The sequence below is a fragment of the Triturus cristatus genome, chromosome 1_2 (genome assembly GCF_964204655.1).
Source record: "Triturus cristatus chromosome 1_2, aTriCri1.1, whole genome shotgun sequence".
In the NCBI taxonomy this organism is placed as follows: Eukaryota; Metazoa; Chordata; class Amphibia; order Caudata; family Salamandridae; genus Triturus; species Triturus cristatus.
The window spans coordinates 919,715,560-919,741,900 of record NC_140580.1 but is presented as its reverse complement, the minus strand read 5'-3'; the positions used below and the strand labels follow the sequence as shown (position 1 = coordinate 919,741,900).

The 26,341-nt window shown below is 46.9% G+C and overlaps 1 protein-coding gene and 1 long non-coding RNA gene across 2 annotated transcripts in view; one reads left to right on the top strand and one right to left on the bottom strand.

Annotated features, from left to right (window-relative positions):
• LOC146868328 (uncharacterized) overlaps positions 1-21,004 on the top strand; it is a 163,474-nt gene extending 142,470 nt beyond the window's left edge. The window contains exon 5 of the long non-coding RNA XR_014962861.1: positions 18,516-21,004. This is a non-coding gene — a long non-coding RNA (uncharacterized LOC146868328). The remainder of the gene's footprint in view (positions 1-18,515) is intronic.
• Positions 14,779-26,341, bottom strand: part of SLC25A33 (solute carrier family 25 member 33) — a 70,640-nt gene continuing 59,077 nt past the window's right edge. Inside the window, exons 5-7 of the mRNA XM_085609764.1 lie at positions 22,708-22,774; positions 17,432-17,715; positions 14,779-15,271 (exon numbers count right to left, since the gene is read on the bottom strand). Of these exons, the coding sequence (XP_085465890.1) occupies positions 15,060-15,271; positions 17,432-17,715; positions 22,708-22,774 (563 nt within the window). The 3' untranslated portion in view covers positions 14,779-15,059. The remainder of the gene's footprint in view (positions 15,272-17,431; positions 17,716-22,707; positions 22,775-26,341) is intronic.

The window sequence follows — 26,341 nt, the reverse complement described above, 5'->3', positions numbered from 1 at the left end:
CAATGGCATTCCCTTATTTGCATTACACAGACTCAAAGGGTCTTGTTTGTCAGTTAGAGATCCCTGCTTTCCTTGTGCGGATCTCTGCTTGCTGAACTTCTGCTGGTGTGGCAGATGTACTGAAGGCACAGGAGAGGGTAGCCATGTGTGTTCCGCCTGCTTGGCATTCATTTTTCGTTTTTCCTAAACAAAACCCATCCCTGGAGTACAGTGATAAATCAACCCTGCTCTTAAGAACCACTGTTTGTTTTCGGTCTAGATTTTGAGACTTTGCAAATTGGCAGGAGAAATCAGTAAATAGGAGAGGTTACTGCCACTGCAACTCAGTGGCCTGTGGTGGACGTGCCTCCAGATCAAGGGATTTCTATGGTAGACCCAGATGAGGCGCTGCAATCGAAGTTCTAGAAGTTCACCGGACTCTAAATGTTAAGGGAAAACCTCAACTCTACAAGGTGTAAGGGGTCTAGCTTTTATGGCAGTCTCTTCTATAATGCAATGGTAGTACAACATTGGATTTGAATAGACATTGGATTCCTGGGACAAGTTCTAAATTAGAACCTTTGGGATGAAGTCTCCTTTTAGGTCTTTGAATCCTGCAATACACAAAGGGGAGAACTGTATATACAGTATGTGGGACTTCCAGGCCAGCTGCTGCAGGTTGATAAGCCGTTTTGTTTTAGCTAGTGCTCTTCATGTGCAATGGAGCTTGATCGCGCCACACCACCACTCACCCCTATAGCTTCCAGCATACATAATGGCCAATATTTGGATTCTTAAAGCTAAAGATTTGATGTGAGGAAAAAATGAGGATTTCTTGCTTTGTGGCTGGCTGGATGGGTCTCAAATTATACTCTAGTGTAGACGTTTTCACTGACTATGTGAGAAGCTGGCCTGGTATATGATGTCCACTTATGTAAATGGGCACCTTGCCCAGGTCCCGACAACCCTTATGGTGATTTAAGTGGTAGCTGTGGAGAGCAGCCTTCAGGCTTAGTCCAGGAGTGTAAAGCAGCTTCTTAGTATAGATTAAGTGAAAAAGAACCACAAGAAGTATTTATAAAAAAATATGTATTTATTATATAATACTCTCTAGTACTTTCAAATACCTTCAACACAGAGATGCACACAATACTTTAGCAAAGAAACAGTAAATAGGACGAAATACAGGGGCCACAGGAGGGGACCAAACCATATACTAAGTGGTATATGAACCACGACTTGATTCAAGACAGTGTCCAGAGGACGTAGAAGTATGGGACCCCAAGGATCCACCCAGGGTGAGTAGATAGGGACCCCACAGAGAGCGTGTGCAATGTGGAAACATGACCCTGTGCTCCATACAACTCTATGTCAAGTCGCCGTTGGATTTTTAAAGATTAAGGACCCTTCCCAGTGCACCCAGAGGAAACCCCATGGAAGACAGAAGGTTGGAAAGCCACCCCTCCCATGGATACCCTAGTAACCATGTTACCTACACCAGGGAAGCCGGGGGCATACGAGTGAAGTGGTGTCAGAAACCGCCATCGAACCCAATGGAGGACTTCCGGGAAGTGCCGCTGGTGGAAGAGGATAAAGTGTCTGTGGGAATACAAATGTGGAATCTTGAAGAGGAGTACCTGAAAGCAGAAGGAACAGAGTCTATGCCACTCAGTAATGACCAGACTTGGAAGACGAATACCCTCCGATGTCAGGTGCTTCAGGGAAAATGACGACTTGAATCTGCAGCTGTGTGGACCATGCAATGCTGAAGACCAGGATCCGGGTACAAGCTGTCCCACGCAGGATGCCAAGTGTTGAGGGGGTCGGTGTCTGGCAGGAGCACCAACAAGCCTTGGCAAAGGCAAGCCATGCTGGAATCAAAAAAGGAGCAACGTCGGGACCAGCAATGTCCAGGGGACTCACCAAAGGCAGGGGAGTCAGAGCAGGCCCAAAGCAATCAGAGGAGCCCAAAAGTAACAAGTGTGACCCTCAAGTGGACCCACAGGCCAGAGGCACTGGAGTCACGAGTGGACCTGAAGCAGTTCACCAAAAGATGCAGGCCACGATGCACACAATGCAGTGTGGCTGAAGATTCTGGTCACTGGAGGTGCTCGAGGTTGGGGCTACTTGGAGCCCAAAGATCTTCATGCAAAGAAGCCAACAAGCCTTTACAACTGGTCCACAGGGGTTCGGTTATTGCAACCCTCACGAGGGATACAGGCCTCAAACTTGGCGAGAAGGCAGGCCTCAGGAGCTGTGGAAAACCACCTGTGTTGCAGAGCCCACGGAGTCTGGAGGAGCTCAGGATCTGTAGACCAGTCGACTTAGTTGCGGTGCCGGCTTATGCAGGGGAGCGACTCCTTCACTTCAAGTGAGATTATTTCAGGTGTCTTTGATGCTTCACAGGCCTGGAAGGTTCCTGTATGAAGCACAGGAGACTTGAAGGGAGACGAAGTCAGGTCCAAATGAAGTCCAGTGCCCAGACTGTAGAAGTGCAGTGATGTCTGATCTGAATCTTAGCCCATGACGAATCTAGGGACCTAAACCCAGGTAAGCCCTTACGTACCCTCGATGGGAAGATCCAGGGGAGGTTTTGGACAGGAGGGGGGGGGGGGGATGTTACTACCATGTCCTTCGTCCAGTTTCGCACTGGAGTGGGAGCCAAAGACTCCCATAACTGGTTTGAACTGAACTATGCACAGGGACACCAGGTATGCCCCTAATGCAGACTTTGACAATGGCAAGTGCACCCACCCGGTCCGAATACACTAAATCCTGTCTGGGAGGTGGTCACACCTCCCTGTGACCGGATGCCTATTGTTCCACCTTCCTCTGCTAGAGCTCGGCTCAGCAGCAGGAGGGCAGAAATGTGTATCTGGTCGGTCACAACCAGTTTGTGCAGTCCATGTCTAGAAAACTGGTACCCGGAACACTGAGAGCCTAATGAAGGAATCATACCTACGACACCCTTTAAGGTGTGGCATTATGATTCCAACATGTTTGATACAAAACATGATAGGATTCGTTGCACCCGTTTTAGAGATGGTCATCGCGTAACTATGCGGTGTCTCTCTATACAGCATATGGCTGCTTCACTGCCAGCCTGGGAGAATGGACTCCGTAGGCTCAGGGGTGTCCTGCTCATGCAGGGGCACCCGCTCACTTAAAACCTAGGTCACCCCTATAGCAGGCCTTTGCAATCCTGATGGCAGGAGGCTAGGTTCTAAGTGCAGTAGCCCTTAGACATAGTAAATGTTTTTAAAATCCCCTCTAAATATGCCGCTCATTCGCTCCATAGTAACAGCTTACCACAGTCGTGCATGTCATAGTGTTGTGGCCGGGGCATCGTTCCTTTTCCAAGCTGCAGCAATTGCAGTCTTGGCCACCCCCAAGCCGAACCACATTATGGCTCGGTCTCAGGTCGTTGGATATTTCAGGGATGCATCTCGCAGGCGCTAATTCAGGGGTGTCTGGTATAGGGTATCCCTGTTCAGGCATTTGTAAGCAGTACCAGATCGGATTGGCATATTGCAAATTTCCATCTGATGTGGCAAAAATCCAGGTACCAAGGACATATTGGTCTCTTGTCTTTAACGACCACTTGGTTTTGTGACGTCCCTTGGAGCTGAAAATGACTACATGGGGACAAAAGTAGAAATAGGTGAAAGGTATCTCAGTAACCTGTCATGATTCATAGGCCACACGTACCTGTGGTAACAGGACAGGCGAGGAGTCTCACTCACACAAATTTCATTTTAGCACTATTCTTCAAAAGCGGGAGTTCAACTGTGCTTTTAAACTGTGGCAGCCACTTTGCATGAATTTTCACAGCTGAGAAGTGTGTATTACATAAGGAACATAGAAAGAGAGCAGACTACAAGTCCCAGGGCACCACAGCACTCTTAACAAGACTTGTGTCTGAAATCTTGGATTCACAGAGTATGCATTTCTTATGTTTCAGAATGTTCTTTGCTAGGCTATCAAGATAGTTGCTTCTGCCGGATTCCTAATGCCAGAGTTGGTATAAAACGCCTGGAGAGATAGTATCCAGAGAAATATTTTGGAATAGCATTGTGTTCTAGGATTTAGACTGATATATAAACATTGTTTTCAGGAGTCATGCTTCCTAAGGATATGAACTCTAACTTGCACTACTTTCTCCAGAATAGCAAGGATTCTAATTTGTACAGACTTTGTTACGATATATATATTATTAACGTGTGGAGGTCAATATAGGAAATTGGGTGGGGACAGGCCCATCCATGCATCATCCTGCCTACCCCCTACCCCCTCCCCCCTCCAAAATGGGTTGGGCAGCCCGTTTTGTCATTACCCCAAGCATAAAGCCCCAACATTCTTTCCCTGGGCCTAGAGCCCAAATACTACAGCTATTAAGTAAGAGCAAATTTCAATTCTTTTGGAGGTTATTTTTAATATATAGATCTGCTGAGAGAGGGGTAGCCCCACCTAATTCTTCCTCCTGAAGTGACAGAATGTCTTTCCCAGTGTGGAGGCTGTGTTGTAGTACTGGGAAGTGCAAGCTCTGCATTACATTGTGTTTTCTGCTTCCCCTGCTTCCCCTCCTCCCCACCCCCCGCCCATTCTTGCTCACTTGCCAGAGTGAATAGCAGCACTATTAGGGCCCTGAATCCAGAGGCTGTTCTGCCGCTAAGGCGGAGGAGCGTTCCCCCACTTGTTAAAATGCCCACAGGGGAAATGAAATGGTAATTAACATTACCATTTTATTTATTTTTGGCCCCCCCAAACCCCCATCCCGAGCAAATGCCAATGACGGGGATTTGCTGGGTGGTGCAGCTGGGTTGAAACCAAGCAAATGCCTCCAGTGCTCTTTTCAGCGCTGAGAGAGCCTTCTCCGTCCAATCCTGGTGCTGCTTTCATACAGCATGAGAGCAGCGCCAAGACTGGTGGGGGGGGGGGGGGGGTCTAGGCTGGGGCTCGCTGGAGGGAAGAAGAACACTGGAGCGAGGACGGAGGCAAGCAACTTCGTTTCAGGTTTTTTATTTATTTTTTTTAAAAGTATTTTAGGTCTGTATGCCCTTAAATCGCCAACATGCATTACATTACCATTTTAAAGTTAAACATTTTAACTTCAAAACGATAATATAATTCATGTCGGCATGAAGTTAATCTAGTTTACTGTTTTGCCCTCCCCACTACTGTCCATCAGAGGCAGCCACCACTGTCTGGGTCAGTGGGCAACCAGGGAACCCTACCAACACTGGGCATTTCTGAAACCTAGCGATCTAAGGGAGTCCATGGTGGTGTGGCCTGCATAGATACAGCTCGTTTTCTTACCCATAATGTCCTACAAACAACCACATAAAAAAAAAAACAGCTTTCCACATTTATATGACAGAAAACGTGGGCACTTCCAGCCAGTAGCCGAAGTCTTACCCACATGAGGGAGGACGCAGCACACGTGATAGTAGCAGACCGAAACAAACAATCTGAAGAACTTATTGAGTTCACACAGTTCAAGTGTTGACTGGTTCCTGTTGCGGCTGAAAGGCCACACAAGTAGGGTATCGCTTTTATTTGAGACAAGTGTGGGAATCCTGGGTAGTAAAAATGTTGTAGATCCCTGTAAGATATGAAACTGTCCCTCACAGAAATATTAGGAAAATCTGAGATTTTAACCAATGCTTGACATTTGCAGGGTATTTAGGTTAAGAAAACATAGTGGAATGCACACGAGTTACACCACCCTGGACTCCTTTGTGTCACTAAGCTCCAGAAATGTATGTGGTTGGAAGGTTTCCTTGGTTGCCGGCAGCACCCAGGCCCAACTATTTTAACTACCCACATTGCCAGAATGAGTAAATATATAGGAAAAATCTCCAGGTTTTCTTGTTACTTTTTGGAGCCTTCCATGTCATGGGCGATAGATCTACCTACACAATTGTAGTGATATTGTCATCAGGAACACAAAAAAGTTGAAAATTTGTTATCAGCTGAATTGCTCTCCATTTTTGGTTTCAAATGTAAGCCATTGCGTGAGAAGGAACACATTTTGCAAAATGCCTTGTAAATCGTATGATACTATAGGTCACTCCAATTTCAGAGTATGACAAATAACCACTATTCCTAAACTCATTATCTCCGGCACAAAAAAAAAAAAAAAAACGCATAGGTTTCCTTCATACCCAAGTTTCTTTCATTAGGTTTTACCATATGAATTGATACATGGTCAGACAGAATAAAAACATCTTTAAATGCCACAGCTCAGTTGACAGCTCCAGGTACTGTGTTTTTTTGTTTAAAGACAACCAACAAACACTGCATACCCCTACAATCACAAGTATCTGACAGATTTACTGGTATATTAATTTTGTAAGTTGGCCCGCTATCCAAACAATTTAGAGATATAAGCATTGTCCCCAATGTTTATTTTTCCCAAAACATTGTCACCTATTTCAATTTTTCCTGCTTATTTTCATTAGTTGTTGATTTCAACAATTATTTCTTTTGGGAAAACCTTTAGCAATCTTCACAAAATGACCCCTTGCTGAATTGCTTCTATTTTTCAGCACTGTATAGCTTTCTGGGTGTACCCATGGGTTTCACACCTTTTTCTACCACCAATTAAGTAGGTAAAAACTACAGAAATAGGAAAAATTGCACAAACTATGGTAAAACAGGTTTTTTAAATCAGTTTTGCTCCATAAAGTTTGGAAGGGGGCAATCTTGCACGACAAAACTTTGATGCCATTCATTGAAAAGAAAAAAAGAATGAATAACCCCACAAGTTTCCCCGTACAGGGCATTTTCCCACATTTTCTTTAAATGCTACATTTTGGCTGCTTTTTGTTCCTTCCATGTGACTCTACAAACCTCGGCACCCTTCAAATACCAAACGTGGTAACTTTTAAAAATTGTTGTTGCCACTTTAATGTCCTTAATTGTCTAAATAAACTATTTTCAGTTAAATTAGGGGAGGGAGAGGTGTCTTGGGGTGGGGAGACACATTTGTCCCAGATAAGTCATGAAGGCTTAAGCGCTTGAAGACTAAGGTATGGACATTTGTGGGAAATCAATCTGGCGTTTGTTAAGCACAACTACTCACCCGTAAGGGTCTCAAGGCGCGGGGGGGTGTTAGCAGGCTCCAGTCCATCAAGGAGGGGGGGGAAACTGTCGAAGAGCCAGGTTTTTAGGTTTCTTGCAAAGATGGGGAGCGATGTTGTCTGTCTGAGGTGGAGCGGCAGGGCGTTTCAGGCTCGGGCTGCGAGGAAGGAGAAGGAGCGGCCTCCCGATCTGGTCTTTCTGGTGCGGGGGGGGGGGGGTGGGCCACAGCATAGGAGAGCTAGGCAGATCGTAGGGTCCTCTGGGGTGCGTGGAATTTCAGTTGGCTGTTCAGGTATGCTGGTCCGGTGTCGTGGAGGGCCTTGTGGGCATGGGGTGAGTATCTTGAAGGGGACTCTAGCTTCGATGGGGAGCCAGTGGAGTGTCCGGATATGTGGCAGTGTCTTGGCAGGTCGAGGACAAGTCTTGCGGCAGCGTTTTGGATGTTCTGTAGCTTGCGGGTGAGGTTTTTGTTCATTCCAGCTTAGAGTGCGTTGCCGTAGTCGAGTCTGCTGGTGACCAAGGCGTGAGTGACGGTCTGTGTTCGAGGGGGGGATCCATTTGAGGGTCTTACGTAGGAAGCAGAGGGTGTGGAAGCAGGAGGGCGAGACTGAGTTGATCTGGCGGTCCATTTTGAGCTCGGAGTCCAGGATGAGTCCCAGGTTGCGTGCGTGGTCCTTGGGGGTGGGGGGGCGGGCTTCCGAGGGTGGGGGCCAGCAAGTGTCGTTCCATGCGCCAGGGATTGGACCCTTGACGAGTACTTCTGTTTTGTTGGTATTTAGTTGTAGGCAGCTGTTTTTCATCCATTTGGCGACGGCTTCCATGCCTTCTCGAAAATTGTGTCTGGCGGTATTGGGTTCGTTAGATAGGGAGAGGATGAGTTGGTGTCGTCTGCATATGACACAATGTTGAGTCCATAGGTTCCGACGATGGGGGTGAGCGGAGCCATGTAGGGGTGAGGGAGGACCCCTGGCGGACTCCGCAGGTGGTAGGTGTAGGGTCAGAGAGGAAAGGGGGGGGGGGGGGGGGGGAAGGGAGTCTGACCCGCTGCATTCTGCCAGAGAGGAAGGAGCAGATCCAGTTGAGGGCCTGGTCTTGGATCCCTGCGTCGTGGAGTCTGCGCATTAGGGTGCGGTGAGAGACTGTCGAACGCTGCTGAGAGGTCGAGGAGGATGAGGGCTGCTGTTTCTCCTTTGTCCAGTAGGGTGCGGATGTCCTCTGATGCAGCGAGTAGGGCGGTTTCCGTACTGTGGTTTTTTCTGAAGCCAGATTGGGAGGAGTCGAGGATGTTGTGCTCTTCAATGATTGTGGAGAGTTGGCTGTTGATGGCTTTCTTGATGACTCGCTGGAAACGGGAGCAGGGAGATGGTTCTGTAGTTTGAGGTCGGTGGGGTCTGCCGAGGGTTTCTTCAGGAGGGGGTTGACCTCGGCACATTTCCAGTCGTCAGGGAACGTGGCGGTTGATGGTGTGGCAGAGCATGGGTGCGATGGTGTCGGCGGCTCTGTTGAAAATGTGGTGGGGGCAAGGGTCCGTGGGGGCCCCGGAGTGGATTGACTTAATCGTCTTCAGTGGTTCTTCGGTGGTGAGGGCTGTCCAGTTGTCGATCGCTGGCTTCAGGGTGTCGGGGTGGTTGGTGAGGGTTCAGTGTGTTGGTTTTCGAAGTTGTCGTAGATACTCTTGATTTTGTGGTGGAAAAAAGGTGCAGAGTGTCGCAGAGGTCTTGTGAGGGAGGGATGTCGGTGGACTAGCTGGTGGGTTGGGCGAACTCCTTGATGATGTTGCAGAGTTCTTTGCTGTTGTGTGCGTGAGTGGAGATTCTGTCTTCAATCGCTTTTTTCCTAGTACTTCTGATGAGTTGGTGGTGGGCGTTGGTGGCAGCTCTGAAGTTGTTGTAGGCTTCAGTGGATTTGGTGTTCCTCCAGGCCATTGAGGAGGCAAGTGCGTCTGGACTCTCGAAGCTCGGTGGTCGGAGATCCATCTGTGCAGGGTTCGGGCTGCGGTGTTGGGGGTCGTCGTTTTCCGCGATGGTTGGGGTGGAGGTGATGAGGTTAGCTGGTCATCAGTGATTCTGGTCCAGTTTCTTTGTGGGAACAGGTGCAGGTGTCTGTGGATGGTGGGTGTTCTGAGGGTGAAGTGGACACATCGATGGTCAGTCCATGGGAGTTCGGTGGTGTGACTGAAGGTGATGGAGATAGCTGTTGTGAAGAGGGGGGGGGGGGGGGGGGGGGTGTCCTGCTGAGTGCATGGGTTCGGTCATGATCTGACGGAGTCCAATGTTGTGGAGGTTGTCCAGGAGAGATGTGGTGCTGGGGTCCAGTTGGTTGTCGAGGTGAAAGCTGAGGTCTCCCAGTAGGGTGTAGTTGTAGACGCGATGGCATGCGGGGAGATGATGTCCAGGATTGAGTTGGTGAAAAGTCCGTGGGGTCCAGGTGGGGGGGGGGGGGGGGGGGGGGTTGCTGGCAAGTATCTTGAAGGGAAGGTGTTCCATCAGGTCTGTGGGTTCGTCAGGGATTGTGCTCAGGCGGAGGTTGGATTTGTGGACGATGGCGATTCCTCCTCCCAGGCAGGTGGGGTGATCCTTCCTGGAGATCTTGTATCCTTGGGGAATGGTGATGGCGATGTCCGGTCCCGAGGTGGTGTTGGTCCATGTTTCGGTGAAGAATGTTACGTCCGGGGTGGTGCTGTCGAGGAGGTCCCAGATTTCGGTGGCATGTTTGTGGAAGGATCAGACGTTGAGGAGGATGCATTGCAGGGTCTTCGTTTGGGTTGTGGTCTTGCGGGCTGGTTGCGCTGGGTCCATGGTCTTGGCGGTGCTGCAGGTGTGCCGGCAGCGGTGACAGCTGAAGGGTCCGTGGGTGTCGGCTGGTGATACTAGCTTGCAGTTGTTGTTGTTGCGTCCTGGGTTGAGAGCGTGGAGTGCAGCTGGGTCGTAGCGTTGGCATTGAGGAGGTCCAGGGTTCCTGGTGCTGGTTGCAGACGGGCTTGCCTTTGGTGCCCCGCTGCCCGCGTCCGCACAGCGGCTGCCATTAAGTAGGGGTCGGGGCGGGCTGGACAGCTGGGAGGCGGGAGCAGGGAGGGGGGGCAGGAGCAGGGATGGGAGCTGGATTGGGTCTGTCGCGTTGGTTGTGCTGGGAGTGGGGGCCGCAGGGGCAGCAGCGGCAGGGAAAAATGGGCAGAAAAGGCAAAAAGAGAGGAAAGAGTGAAAATGAGGCAGTGAAAGGTGCAAGAAAAGTGGGGGAAGACAGAAGGAGAGTGAGAGGGGGAAGATTAAATCAGTGAAAAATAGTGAAAATGGAGGCGAGAGAGAGGGGAAGCGAGTTACTTGTATCATAAGGGAAGATTCAGTACTAACGTGCGCCCATGTTACAGTTGTTACATTAAGAATCAGAGCCCAGATTTCATTTAAAAGTCACTGAAGCTAGTTATTGCATAGTAACAAGTATTTTAATTCCTGTGTTGTCCTCCATCTAGAATAGAAATTACATTTATGATTACTGCCCAGAAGTGATGCAGTAGGACTGCATATAGGTACCACCCTGGCATGCTAATGTCAGTCTCTTTCTTTCAGTGCCCTTTAATGTGACTGTGAAGATCAGATCCCAACTTTGTTGGTTTTTCAAACAACTCGAAATATTTTCGCGGTGTGCTAGGATACAATTTCCCCACCAATAACGGCAGGATTCAAACAGTGCTGAGACAGCAGAAGGCACAAAGTGCATCTATGGTGCTTGGGCTCTTGGCAGGACCCTAAAGATGTGCAACAAGAACATTCTAATGCATTTCCAAAGTGATTCGGACAGAGATAAAACTTGACATCGTCCATCACAAGACAAGGTCTCTGTGGAAATACGCTCCAGCTCTAAATCGCAGGCCTCATTGTGGTCAGTGTCAACAATTCTACACATTGGAGTTTCATTCAAGACAGTTCTTCTATCCATTTTAGCCAGAATGGACCTTAAGGATTCCAGTACACATTTCTTTCCCACTCGTTTTGAGGAAGGTCAAGACAGACCATGGCTAAACCATTCTTATTGCCTCAGACTGGGCAGGAGAGTGTGGTAAACTGAGCAGCTGAGCCTCAAGATTTGCCCTCCAGTCAGCCTTCTGTTTGAAAAAGGGGAGGAAGGTGGCACCTCCTGTATCAGCAACAAGACATGGTCGTATATCCGAGTCTTCACAACGTACACATCCAAGCATGAAGCCTAAACAGGGTCAACTGAATTTGTTTGACTTCCCGCCTGAGGTAGGAGAGGTCATCCTCGCTGACAGTTCTTTCCACTAAGTTGATCTACACTGGAACAAATTGTTTGCCTGGTGTGGTGCCTGAACCACTGACTCATTGAAAGTTAGACATTTTAATGTTGTTATTTTGTTTGTTCTCTCATTAGCCTAGCAAGGACTTGCAGTAGGCACAATGAAAGATTTGTCAGCCCCTTAGGCCTTTCTCTTTTATACCCGACCACCAGTCTTTGCTTAGGTCACCAGTTGTGATTAGTTTTATGAAAGGTTCTGGTCACGTTTTCCCCAAACAATTTGTTATACCCCAGTGGGATCTGAACTGGTTTCCAATGTTCACGCCTCTTTGAGCCTATGCTTAGCTGTTCTTTAAGGCTAATAACACTAAAGACAGTCTTTTTCATTGCCGTTACGTCAGCATGCTATGTGATTGAACTGCAGACGCTTTAGGTCCATTCGCACTACACCACATTCTTTCCAGACACACTGGTACCCAGGACTATGGCAGCATTCCTTCTATAGTTGGTGACTCCCTACCACGTTGGCCAATGGATTACTCTAGCAGTGTTTTCCTCAAAGGGAAAAGATGCTTCATAGTCTTCATCTAAGAACACTGAGCTTTTAAGTCTACTGCACAAAATACCATTGCTTGGATGGTCAGCTGTTTGTGGGTTTCTAGGGGTCAAAGAAAATGAAGGCAGTGCAGAAAAGGACCTTGACAAGGTGGCTAGTACTTTGTATTAATATATGCTATCCCCTGGCCAAAAATAAGCTCTGAGGGCATGCGTGCTCATTCCACCAGGGCAAAGATGCTACAAAGGCTGTGGTGAGAGGGGTGCCTGTTCTAGACATGCCAGCCGGAGACGTAGGACTCTGTGCCTATGTTCACAAAACACTATTAACTTGACAGTAAGGTCTGACGGGAAGGTCACTTTGCTTGCTTTGCTCTGCAGGGTTTGTTGGACTTAGTCAATCCCCCAGACCCTCTATCATTCGGGGTACTACTGTCTCTATACCAATGGTGAGGAATCTGTAGATCGAAGTACCTTAAGAAGAACAAGTTACTCATCTCCCGTAAAGCACTTTCTGGTGGATACTCTAACTGCCCATCTACCACCCTGTTTTGTATAGTGGCCTCTTTACCATCTAAAAAGGCCTCACATTAGAAATCAGCACACTGGCTCAGAAATGTGTACTATGCTCAGTGTCTGAGGGCGTGGAAGGAGAAAGATACATGAAACTGGCATCAGTACGCAGGGTACTGCTTACATGCGGCTCTGTTCTGTTACTACCGTGGCAGTACAGAATCACAGCGAAACTACATGGCCCCACCTGCCAGCATTGCTGAAGATTCTCCGGGTATGTTCAAAATGTGAGGAATCTGTAGTTAGATTATCCACCAGAAAGAGCGCTACCTAACGGAAGTAACTTGTTTATTAGTGTTAGTACATTGGAACCATTTATGCACGTCACCTTTTATTTCTCATTTTAGACATGAATGCTTCTGTAGAGCAGGTTGAGCCCAACAGGGTCAAAAATAGACATAAAACATAAGACGGGGTGGTCATTTGGGGCGTTACACTGGAAGAGTAAAAAATAAAATGGAAGTAAAACTGCTGAAAGGGATGTGCTTTCTGAACAGTAGACACACTCTACTTAAAGCCGTAGTCAAATTTTCCCTCTAGAGTTTACAGCTGATGTGGTCTTTTCTTTATTATTTGTAGGAAAACGTTTAAGAAATGGGGAGAAAAACAGTACTCTATTGAATTACATGTTAAAAATGAAAAATGTGGGCCGTTTCCAAGTTAAAGCTTGATGAACAGGAATTAATCTAAACGTTATAAACTTGGAGGGTCTATTGATGGAGAATACATTTTGGAAGGTCTGAAATCTAGAAGAGTCTCCCGAGACACATGAATTCATCCAGCTTTTTAGGTCTCGCCTAGCGAACGCAGCATATGCCCTGCTTCACCTTGGCTAGCCTATTGTCGGTTTGTTGCGCGAAGGGAGACAAACCATGTGCGCGCACAGACAGGCGATGTGCACACGCATGGCATCTCTTCTCTGCCTCACACGAGGGCAGTGGCATTTACAAGCATGCAATAAATCCTCGGAGGTGGGGCTTTGATCCCGGAGGCCTCCGCATATTATTGGGCTGATGGGAGGATTGTAACCTTCAACTGTCCGGTTTAGTGCATTTGGCGTTGGCCTAAAAGCAGTCGCCCACATCAGACAGAATGAATGCGCCGTCAGTGGCGTAACACGCAATTATGCCCCCGCCCCAGCAGAACTCAAGAGGGGCACCTCACACTGCCGTATTTGCCGGCGGGGGACCGGCACTTATTTTTTCCGCATCAGAGAGTGAAAAAGGGAAGCAGGGGAAAGAAAAGAAAAAAAAAACGTCACAACGGGTGAATGCAGGAATCTGCAAGAGAGATTTATCAAGCAGGGAGCGTCCAGTAGTGGATTATCCTGGCACCACAAGGTGGATTTAGGACTGCGCAGCCACGGTGCTCGGTGAGCCAACATTCCAGGGCACCAGCAGCAGCTTCTGAACACAGCGGGTGCACCGCCGCTCTCTTTTACAAGTTGAGCACTGGTAAATATGTCGTTTTACTTTAGACTGTATCCCTGATGGGAAGCCCAAGACGGCCCATTTAAGCCCCTCTTCACATTTTTTATTACCCAAAACATTCTTTGATGTGTGCGCCTAGAGAGATGGCTTTAATGGCACAATTTTGCGGGCTGAGCAAAGGGCACGGAGGTTGTCCCCCCCGCCCACCACACACCACACACACACAACCAGATTCCCTGAATTCGCAAAAGGTTCTTATGGAAATAATGCCCCCACCAGTGTGGGACTGACCTCGACAGTGTCCAAGGCATTTTAACACGCAAGGTGTGTGTACTCTCTCAAAGTATAGCGCGTGACGAACATTACAAGAAAGAGGCGACCTTGGAACTGGGGGTTCGTGCTCGAAACCAACACCCTGTGATTCTGGCCGAATAAGAAGCCTTGCTTGGACTCTATGGACCCTGTTGCAAGGAAGAACGAGTAAATGCAATAGGTCTCGCAATTGCGAGATGTTGAGTTATTGGCATTGTAAACGACAATGCCTTTTTATTTGTGTGTTTAAAAACATGCAATAATGAAAGGCATTGTCATTTACAATACCAATAGGTCAAAATTTCTAAAATGCGAGACCTATTGCATTGCAAATGCTTGTTTTCCTCAGAGACAGGTTTACATAGTTAGCTATCCTACCAGCAAAGTGTAAGTCTGGCGTACACACATGTAGGTACAGCTCGGGCAGTATCAAACACACAGATACAGAACAGGCTGGACAAGCCACCTAGAGGTTTGAATACAGGTACCAGAGTGTATCTAATCTGCATGTCCTATTCAAATCCTCATTGAGCTGACCCAGCTTTGCTTCTGTTTTTCCCCGGCTCAAGAACAGTCTAAAGATGCTGGCCCAATGCTCATTTCACTGAGTGATTTTATTCACTAGCAGCTTAAACCTTAATCATGACCCTGCACGTTTCAAATAAAATATTTTATATATATAATTAACTATTAACGTTAATAATAGTCCAATCCTTTTAGAAAGAAACAATCCAAAAGGCAATGTCCATCGTGCTGAGAGACCTGAACCAGCGTCCAGTACTTGGCCAGCCCCTCAGCACTGTCACCAGTGCATCTGACCGCAAGTCTTTTGAGATTTCTCCCCTACTTTGGGTGGTCAGTTGGTGTGGTCCACCCTTACAAAGGTCTTTTTGTGTGGTCTTCCAGAAGGTAGACTATGAGCTCATAAGTGGACAGCACGATTGCTGTGTTTGGAATCTGTCGCACCAGCTGTGCAGAAAGTCCTCTGTAGAAAGCGGCATATCCCTCCTCGCGGGCCACTAAGCGCGCCGTCTGGCAGAAGGTCTTGTACTTGGTGCCTTCCTCCCGTAACCTGGTCCGGATCACCTCTACAAGTAAGAAAAGGCATGGTCAGAGGTAGCAGTAAGGAACTTCACAAAACAGGATGTTGTGTATCTAAAACAGATTCCATCATGGTGTTGTGACGGACTGACCCAATTTACGTACATAGTTTGTTCAGACATACGTTTAAAAACAATGTGATGAGGGTGGACAGAGGGAGTTTTTGCAATTGAACATAAGGGACGTTGATGTTAGTTGAAACTTGTTAAAATATTTCTTTAGATAAATTAATCTTTATGCAGACTTAGAACAATGGCAGAGTAGTCCGTAATCTTTTAATATCCGAAATGTTTACAAAAGTGGTGTTCGGAGAAACATTAAAAAAATGACTTTAAGGCAACAGGGACTAAAAACTGCCTCAGAGATATTGAAACAACTCAATATCGTACGAACACGATTTTCCAATAGTAGGATTATTCTAAACATGGGAAGCATTAGAAGGCCTCCCACTGGAAATCCCTCCTTTTGCTCTCATTTATTTAAATGTTTTGTAGAGAGCAAATATGACCCCTCGGAATCACTTGAGGATGCTTTAGTCCTAATTTCCAAACTAACATAACACGTTATATGAAATGTATAACAAGCAATAAACATTTAAAGATAATGCCTGCAGCTAGTTGCAAAATATGTTTGGAGGTGTGACAGGTGCGTGCATACGTGAGAAGTAAAATTAGAACTTGAACTAGCAAATCGATTTTGTCACACTTGACATTCCAATAGTGTGGTGGAATTTTCGGTGAGTAAATCTACTCACAGGGTGGGCTGAAGGAGTTCCAGGGCAGTGTAACCTGTCAAAGCAAGTGAACACGTATAACCTACAAGGCACAGATACACTTTCAGCAAGCACATTCCCTCCATGGATACTGTCAGATATTTTTGTAATGCTTATAATTAAGTCTCTCTAAGCTGGGAAGTCTGTCTGTACTCAAAAAGTAGTGGCGGTGCACGGAGAAGGGATTTGTCCATGAAGACTGGGACATTTTCTCATGGAGAACAAAAAAAAAGTTGGTTTAATCTGCACATGTGAAAATAAAAATTTGCACCATTTTGCAAATGTTAATGCATCCTAGTGCTTTTTGGAATTTGCCACGGTCGCAGATTCCCATTTGCTCTCCTTTCACTTTTGGGGAGTAGGAAGAATGGCAGAGTTGTATGCCATAGATTGATAGAATACATTTCTGACTTTGCATCTGGGACCTTTGTGATCTGCAGGCACAGTTTCCTGCTTTCATACCCCAAGGTTCTTATTCCCGAATCTTTTATCCATCTTCATATTTCTTTCTTGTTTACTTGGTTTATTAAAGTGATACACTGTTTTTCACTTTTTGCATTCTTAAATGGTGACTACTGATACTTTGGAGGAAAAGGAACAGATAATCTATGTACCTTGGTTTACAGAAGAGGAACCCAGATTTTTTAGTTCTGACTTACAGGCAGCTTTTAGCTGACTTATTGTGGACAGTACCAATACTTACACTGGGCTTTGGACCAACCCACTGCTTACCACTTGCTGGCTTTTTTGACAGTCTCATTTGCTTGTTGATTATATATGGGATTCTCTTCATAGTTTAGTGTTTGTCCCTCCCCTGGAGCATAGCTTCTTTATCATCCTTTTTGTCCTTCTCCCAAATTGGTATCCTCCCACCCCAAGCTTCTCCACGCTTTCATGCACATTCGCTCCTCTGAGGCTACCCCCTCATCTCCAGTCTTATTCAATAAAAAATAAACATTTTGTTGGACCGAGCAGCTGCAATTTGCTGCAGGGCTGCTTCTTTTTATGCATGTGCTTTTGTACACATTTAACTTGCTTTACCACCTCAAAATTCACGTCCTCCATCTTGGAATTGTAAGGTAAAGAAATAAAGGGCACCCGTGTCATGATGCATGCATACATGTAAGTTATCACACTGGGCTGATGTAGTGTCATGACATGCCTGCATGATGGTTCATTTTTTTTTTTTGCCAACGCTGAACAACATCAGCAAAAACCATTGACAAAGCCTACTGGCCTGCAAAGCAATACTCTTTTTTGGAATGGCTCCTAATTCAAGAAAACGGCCCGATATTGGACATAGAAGTTAACAAATATAACATAAGTAATGAAGAGAGCAGTATTCCAAACTCTGCCTGAGGAGATTTGCACATACCGTGTGGGTAAGCGATGCAAGAGGCACAGCCCTTGGAGAATGCTGCAGCCAACATTAGCCCCATGAGGTTGGTAGATCCCTTGTTGTTGGAGGGGGCTGGCGATGAAGACAGGTGCCCTGCCTTCACATGCTTTCTTAAGGCCTCATAGATGACAAAACAGATGATGGTCTCTGAGATTCCAGCATAGGAGGCAGTCAGACCCCTGTAGAAACCTCGCACGCCCTCTGTATGATACACGTAACGAGCACACTGCAGGGCATTCCTTGGCTTCAAACCACGCACTCTAAAAAATAAAGATAAAGATAATTGATAGTTAGTGCAGCAAAAAACTCCTATGTCCACTGAAAGCAACACAAACAATTAAATAAGATGGTCGGTGAAGCAAGAAAACGTACACGGCCACAGCAAGTCACATCATAACCAAGACTAGGAAGAGGGTGCCTAGGGCCTTCCATGCAGTTTGGCAGTGTAACCTTTCTACTTAGGGAAACCTTCCGTCAGGTTAGATAGGGTCAGACACGCTTTAGGTGCCACAGATTGAAGTCTTAGAGGTTTGGCGAGTCACAAAAAGGCACTTCCAGCTTGCATATCAAAATGAACCCATTTATAAAGATAAGCACCCCAGAGCTTGCGTGTACAAAGCTTTACCATCAGACAGAGAAAATAATGCCTTCAATGGTTATGCTAAAAATATACAGCAACAACAATCGCTCAAGCTCTTATATCCAAAAAAGTAACACTGGGGGAACATTGCAACTACTGCATCAAACAAGGTACAGCAACTGGCAAATCGCACCCGAGCTGATCTACTCGGTCAAACAAGATACAACAGACCACTTCCATTTCAGCCGTTAACCCTAGCAAGATCCAAAACTAAGAAGAGACAAACACACTCTAGCAGTGATACAAGGTAAAAACATTTCCAGCCAATGGATTGAAAGACATTTTACAGCTGCCGCTTTTCTACACTTGTCTAGTTGTACTGCCCTTTGTTTTGCTGCTTTGCCTGCTAATAGCTCCACTTTATTTTGTTATGCAGTTGTGTGGACATTTTTTTAACCAGCCACTGTCGTTTCATTACAGGGTGCTTCAACTGGGGTTTTGAATAACTTGCAACTTATGAACCTCAAGTCAAACAGCGGCCATACTGTCTGGACCGAGGGGCGGCAGTCTAGTGCTCTGGTCTTCCCTGATGTGCCAAACAGCATGAGCAGACTGGCTTCTGTGCAGCTCCACCTACGGCAAAGCTGTATCCATCAAAACCTATGGACTGGGATCCTTGAACCGGAGCCTTCGTGTGGTGTGCATCATTCGTGATCTAGGTTGCCCGACTTGCACACACTTGCTTCTCCCATATATTCAGGGGCCTCTGTTACCCCTCTTTATGCAGGTTCTGCAAGGAACGCCAGCAAATTTCTGCTACCGACATTTTAAAACATATTTAGCAGTGTTAAGGAAACTGCTAGTCCGGATATTGCCTATTGCAATGGCTACAACAATCTACACTAAACTGCTGAATAAAGGTGAGGTTGCAATTATATTTTAAGGACTATTTATGGTTCAAGTCTCTCAGATGACTTGAATCGGAGACTAATCGGCCAGCGTCGTGAATACATTTTATACAGTTTTTATTTCCTGTTGCAAGCCAAGAACCCCTCAGCCAAGCAACATTTATTTTGTAAACCTCAAACCAAAAAAAATAAAAACAAATACACGGCGATCCAGTACTCTTTCGTTTTATGAAGATGAAAAGGGCAACTGTATACTTGCAATCGTTAAAGACCACAGTGGGAAACCTTGCACAGTTACTGACTGCTGATTATGTAAAACTCAAATCAAACAGCAAAATTAATGTTCCGATAAGGCAGAATAGCACTAACTGTGTCTGGACAAAGATTAAAACACTCCCAAGATAAAGTTGGTACCCTCCGGTCATCCTTAAGACCGAACTTTCTTGGGATTCCGATAACTACCTCGAACGCCTCTGCGATGAGCTAACATTCGACTTCATCCAGAAGACCAGTGAGGTTTATACTAGCATTAGGGTGAATCAGAACCAAGGAGGAGGTTACCAAGTGCTGTCCCATACCCATCTTCCTGGCTCAGCACATTTGACAAACAGTTTGTTAATTGCCAGATTATCTTGAAAGGGCCATAGCTCTTTACCTGTAGCAAATGGGTTTTCGCACCTGTAGCAGGATAGAATTAACCTTAGTGGTATTGTTAGAAGAGTTCTGAAGCATCTCTGATGAAAGGGATGCGGTGTGTGATTACTGTACTTCCCTCTCACTTTAAATCCTTGCTACTTCCTCCTTAACCCTCTAAATGCTTGCCTGTCCATTGAGGAATGCCACGGATGTGGTTTAACGGGTCTATACGTGCTCACAATCAACCGATTAGCTCTTTTCATCGATTTGTCCGGATCATTACAGAGGACAGTTGCGAGTTCATCTGTATCAACAAACGTAACTCTCTTGATCGGCCAACAATAGATGAAACCATTCTAACACAATTGAGCAGTCAGCGTTGGGCAAAGACAACATGAATTGGAAGTTCTTTCTGGACCCCCGAGCTGGATAGAGCCACTCTCCCCTTCCCAAACTACCCATACCTCACAGATCTATCCCAAAAGGTCCATCAGAGTGTGGCCCTTTACCAAAACAAATCCTTGGATGTACAGATTAAAGCAATTTACGCCTCCTTTCATATTTTAACCATTAATGGTAGACTCAGAGAATAATGTGCCACTGCCTGTGAATGTGTTCAGTAGAATGTGAAGTCAATTACTGTTACACCAGAGCTTCAGTCTACGTGTGATATCACCATCCAATCTTGAGGCTCAAGTGACGACGCCAATTGATAAAATGCCTCTCAGCTGTAGAGCTCGGATGGAAAAATACTTTTATATCTTGAGGAGTATTGCCCATTAAAAAAATCTGTTACCCATTTCAGGGGGTGGAGATAAATTCAGAAACACTAGTGAACACAAAATCGTCCCGATCCGGTGACCCCAAAAATGTGCCCTTCCTATTTAAAGCCAACACCTAATGGTGGGCTAGAGTTTTTAGCCCCTTCTTTAAATGGGTCTCATTAACAGAGTCAGTCCCATACTCTTTGAGTCCATACATACGAAGGGACGGTTGGCGAATAATGGAACTATTTCTCTCCTGGATAGGTCTAAAAACATACCCAAACTTTGTTGAAATAGCTGGAATTATGGGCACTTGGGTCGGGATTTATCCCGAAAGAGCAGGGGGCTTACAGCTAAATTATTCCACTATTGAATACGACCTTGGTTTACACTATGGGGAACGGCAAGGCGGTTGACAGAGAGGGTTGACCAACTTTGCAGCTGCTTTGTCAACTTACGAGCTGCTTTTGACTGGGTAGACCGAATCATTCTTTGGGAGAAATGAAGGAGATGCGGCATTCCATTAGATTTGCTATCTGTGCTGCATAAATCACATATGAACTAGGTCCAGGTCAATCTTAAAGGAACAAGCTCTCTAATAGAAAATACACCTGTGGAAAAAGGCTTTAAATAAATAAATAAATGGTGTGTCTTAGCCCAATTTCTTCTCAGCCGGTTTATTGCAGACATTCCGACGTGAATGCCGTGTATATATTTGTGTATAGTGACGTATTTGGGTGGTTTGAAAATATAAACTGATGGTTTGGGGGAAGAGCAGAAGCATGTCCAAGTGCCAGATCTGCATGGTTGAACAGGAGGTGAAACAAACCGGTCAGGCTGGCTCTTTTATCTTGTGAAACAGCAGCAGCTATTCTAATCTAAACTAGACTAATTTAACAGTTTCTTCTGCCGTCTATGAAAAGGGATTTTTGCCCCTGTACAATTGCATTTGCACGGTCTTAAACTTATGTCAATGGAGCAACGGCAGGTGAACCGGGTCTGGAGAACATGCCTTTTCAGTTCCACATTGTTCATGGACCTTTAGGGCTTCATGCTAGTTGCGCTGTAGCCTTTGCACTGGCTGCTGCCTGCTCCTTTTGCAGGCGATTTATATAAGTGAGCTAGTAATTCTGGTTTAAAGTTCACAGGAAGGATTTTCAGTTCAGAATCAGAGGTTCCATTACCAGAGTTGGGCACAATCTGCCTCCGTTTCACCCCCGATGGAGGTGCTAGGAACCCCTAGCTCACAGGCACATCCTCCCCTAGTATTCTTCTTGTGCTGGTCCTAAGCTCTGTTTCCATGAAAGAATCCATGACTGCTCACATGCTTCGTCCCAAGGCCAAGCTGCAGGAGGAAGGAGGACAACTGGCTTAGCTCTCGCTTGTTACCATGCACAGCTCAGCAGGTCCTCACCAAGATCTCATTGTGGAACTGCTCTAGTGCCCATCCTCCATTCATTGGGTTTACCAAACTCATCAGTAGTGCACCACCCCAGGAATCTCAATATTCGGCTAGCTCAAGCTTCGTTCCGATAAGTTGGAATCACTGGTATATGGTTTCTTCCAGTCACCCACTGGCGCTCCGCATTGTACAGGGGATTCTTTGCCGGGAGCCAGGCTCCGATCTCACCCGCCTCTCTTGCTGAGGGTTTGCTAAGAGGGTCTCTTGCTTTTAAGGCTCCTTATTTGTGTACTGGCCCAGTTACCGACACATGTAGAGAACATGCTCACAGTGGGAAATAAGCATGTGCCAAGGTTGTTTTTCAACCAGATATCACTTCATTTGTTGTGTAAAAGGTAGGCTTTAATGACTTTTTTTTTTTTTTACATTTATTCTAATCTTTTCTTCCATGGAATTTTATCACCAAACTTTACTGTATCTAACTGGACTTCTGAATCAATGTTTAAACTTTTATATGTTATACTGTGCCCACGGTTTCTTCGTAAAGTGCACTCATTGAGTAGGCATTTTCATCATCAACTAAAGAGTTATCTGAGCAGAGCTCGCACCTTACAGAGCATACACCCCATCTGGTGATATGGTCTACTGTGACAAATGGATGACATGTGGGCGGTCCACAATCTTTGGAAACCTTCGAGTCCAGCCACAAAGAAGAGATCCCAAGGGCCCAAACATCAGAAACAAGATCGATTCAACATAAGACACAAGACATATTACCAAGTAAACCACTCATATCATCACACCATTGAGGTACAAGATCAGCCCAATGAGCAGGTGAGGATCGCTTTGAACTCACTCCAGATATACTCTGCATGCAGCCTCTCTGGCCACCCACCCCCCCCTTCATCACTGCATCACCCGCAAACCCTGGCGCGAACACTTTACTACCACCTGACCCTTACCTGCGATCGAGCTGCATCCTGGTTTTCACCATCCAGATGGGGTTCATCAAGGAGTTAGTGATGAAAGCTAGGGGAGAAAGTTACAATTGAGGGAGCTGTTCCTCTGCCCCACACTAGTAAAAAGTCACCAGCTTATAGTGAGAAAAGGGTGTCAACCTGAAGGTGTGGTCCTTCACAGATGGACAGTATGTGGTTTATTATCCCTCATCAGACACTTAGGCTGCCAGATCTCTCTCTGCTTCTGATACAATGCTCCTTCCTCTGCTTTTTGGTTACAAATCACGGACTGGATGTGCGAGCCCAACTGCTTCAGTTGCAGAGAACGAGAATAACTGCTACCAAATGCCTCGATACGGTCAATTGAAATTCGAGGGCTGCAAACAGAGGGCCCGATTCACAAAATGGCCTCTGCACTGGTGGTGGAGGCCCTGCAATCGTGGCTTGGAGCCTCAATCGTGGCAGATCTCCGCAAAGAGTAACTGCTGTTTGGAGGATCAGCCACGAGTGCAGAGCCTGGCCACGAGTGGAGGGCCACGGCCACGAGTGCGGAGGCCCAGCAGTCATTGCGGGGGCCTCAATTGTGGCGTGATCTCTGCAAAGAGTACCTGCAGCTCGGAGGATCCGCCACGACTACAGGGCCACAAGTGTGGCGGCCCAGCACTCGTGGCGCAAGACCTCCACAATGAGTAACTGCAGTTCGGAGGATCAGCCACGAGTGCAGGGCCTCGGCCACGAGTGCGGAGGCCCAGCAGTCATTGCAGGGGCCTCAATTGTGGCATGATCTCTGCAAAGAGTACCTGCATTTCAGAGGTACTGCCACTACTGTGGGGCCTCCACCACCAGTGTGGAGGCCCTTTGTGCATAGGCCCAGAGTATCCCGTCAGCACAGAGCAGTCCAGCAGCCCAACCTGAAATGAAGTGTGGTGGGAGCTGAAGGAGTTGCAGATACTCAATGGGAAGGAAGAGTACTTTCCAGTATACCTTCCATCATAATCCCTCGGCATGCCTTCCCTACAGTTGAGACACTTCCAATAATATGGAAGGGGTTTGCAAATGTGAAAAATACGTGTAAGATCCCACACCAGTCAACTAATAATACAGATAAGCCACGTTCCTTTTTCGGAATTATCTGCTGGTGCTTCTAAACAGTGATTATTCACATTAAGAAAATGGCGAGATCGGTGCCCATCGCACTAGCGCTTCGGTATAGGTATCTTTCCTCTTAGACATAGTTTATTAGAACCATCTCCTGTCCGTGCCGAGATGTAATACGGAGCGGAGATGTCTCCAAGTAGAAGACACATACCAGAGAGCTAGTGTTACGGGTAACTCTCCCTCCGCTCAATGCTTAATTTGTGCCGGTGGTGGGCACTGGCACTCATTTTCTGGGCTCAAGACTTATTTTTCCATCATCAAACTTTGATCCAGAGCAATAGAGAAAAGCAGAAAAGGGAGAAAATGAGTAAGAGAAAGGTAGGAAAATAGTGAAAATGAGACCGAAGTGATTGAAAAGAACTTGCAAGAGTTATAAAGGCAGCAAGGAATATATAAACTAGACAGCACTGTTATTCGGCATCTCGAGCGCCAGCAGCGGGCTACCAAGGAAAACGGGGGCCCTTCACATATTTTTCTTTTAAACAAATTAAGCCCTGCATTGTCCGGCAGATGGTCACAAAAAGATCAGTGAACCTCCTCCTCTGTGGCCTGTTTATACAGCCTGTGAAGTCACAGAAAACTCAACAACGGGGAACTTGCTCAAAGGGGACACCAGGGGGCACCCTAGGCCCACAGGTTCTTAAATTAGGCACAACACTCACTGTAGTTCGCAAACCTTGGCCGTAGCTCATCTGCTCACCCAGGGGAGTGGTCGTTATAAATCAGGGGCACGGTGGAGCTTGAATTAAGGCCTAGGGTATATTCACTGCGCCCATACCGCACCAGCTGAATGTCCACTGCGTGCTTGGCACTGTCCCGAGTCCGTAGTAGGTATGCCCCAGTCATTGTACAGAAGAAAGGTCCCAGCGTCCCTCCTGCAACGGGTCTTGTCCCCTCACACCCTCGGGAGTAGTGGCTCTATCTCCACAGTTGCGGTTTTACATTCAGCTATGGACGGGAGAAGCATGAAGTAAGAGCGTAGACCGCTGGAGACGGAGTAGGGTCTATGGTGCATGTGGGTTTTGTAGGAGAAGAGTGAAAGAAAGAGAAAGAAAGAGCGAGAGAGAGAGCGAGAGAGAGAGAGAGAGAGAGCGAGAGCGAGAGCCGACGTATCCACATTATTAGCCCAGGCAGAGAGTCGGCGTATCCACATTATTAGCCCAGGCACCAAAGCACGGCCCCTCTCCACCTCCTGACAGCCTGCAGCATCCCAAGCTGTCCGGGGCCTGGCGCGAGACCTCTGGCAGCACACGCATTTAGTTTGCATTGCGCAGCATTTTGGTCTTTGTTTAATGGTACAGTGTACTATGTCCTCGTTTATAATTAATCCGCAACACATTTTATTGCTACTCCATAATAGGTTAGGGCCGACTGGGCAGGCCCGTTCATGGTTTCCTAGTTTCAGGGTTCAGGCACCTGCGCAGTCAGGGCTGCCGATACACCGCATGGGGCATGCTCAGCTCAGCAGGTAAGAGAGCAGAGGATGCAAGGAAGGAAAATAGATTGGGGGGGGCGGGAAAGATACACTTAGGGCTGCAAAGAGGACACTGAGGGGGCAGAGTGGGTACAGCCGCCGCGAGAGCTGCAGGGGCACTGGGATTGGGGCACGGGTACGGACCCAGAGAGGCAGGGAGGGCAGGTCTGCGCCGGACGGAGTGCATAAGGGTTGAGGCCCCCTCAATGGATGCAGAAGCCCCCCCACTAAAAGTAGTTCTCGGAAATCAAGCAATAAAGTTTGTGCATTTGGCAGGGATAGTGCCAGAGCCGAATTCATACATATGTCTTTGTATACATGTAGGCGATCCGAAATAAATGCAGTTGTAGACCCACCCCCTCCCCTTTTTGGGAGAGGGCCAGAGTCCCAGCTGTGCTTTTATAGGTTGCATCTCCATACTAGGTGGCAAAAGACACAATTGATGGACGGAATGCAGAACAAAATCAAAACCTTCACCCCCAGTCAAGAGAGCTGGGTTAAATCCATCTTTCTTTTGCTCACCATGCCACCCCAGTTTAGACCTGGCCATATGCAAATCAGTCTTGACCTTGTGCCTCATGGGAACAGTCCAGCGGGAACTGCCAAGCCAGGTCCTCCCTGGACCGGAAACAAGCATCCTAGGACTGGTTTCGGGGTTTCACCCCTCTTCAGCCAGGGTAGCTGGATTCCAGTGGTACAGTGAGCCCAGGACCCACGTCTGGGCATACCTGGCGCACTTAGGGCGAGAAAGCAAAAGACACGCAATTGATGGACGGAATGCAGAACAAATCAAAACATTCACCCCCAGTCAAGAGATCTGGGTTAAATCCATCATTCTTTTGCTCACCATGCCACCCCAGTTTACTATTGGGCGACAGGCACCAAGGGGCAGAGTGGCCACGGAGGCGCCAACAATGGTTTATATGGGCAGACGGGAAACAGAAGAGAGCCACGACAAATGACTTTGGGCGTTGAGGGGGCGTTGAGGGGCAAGAGACAGCACAA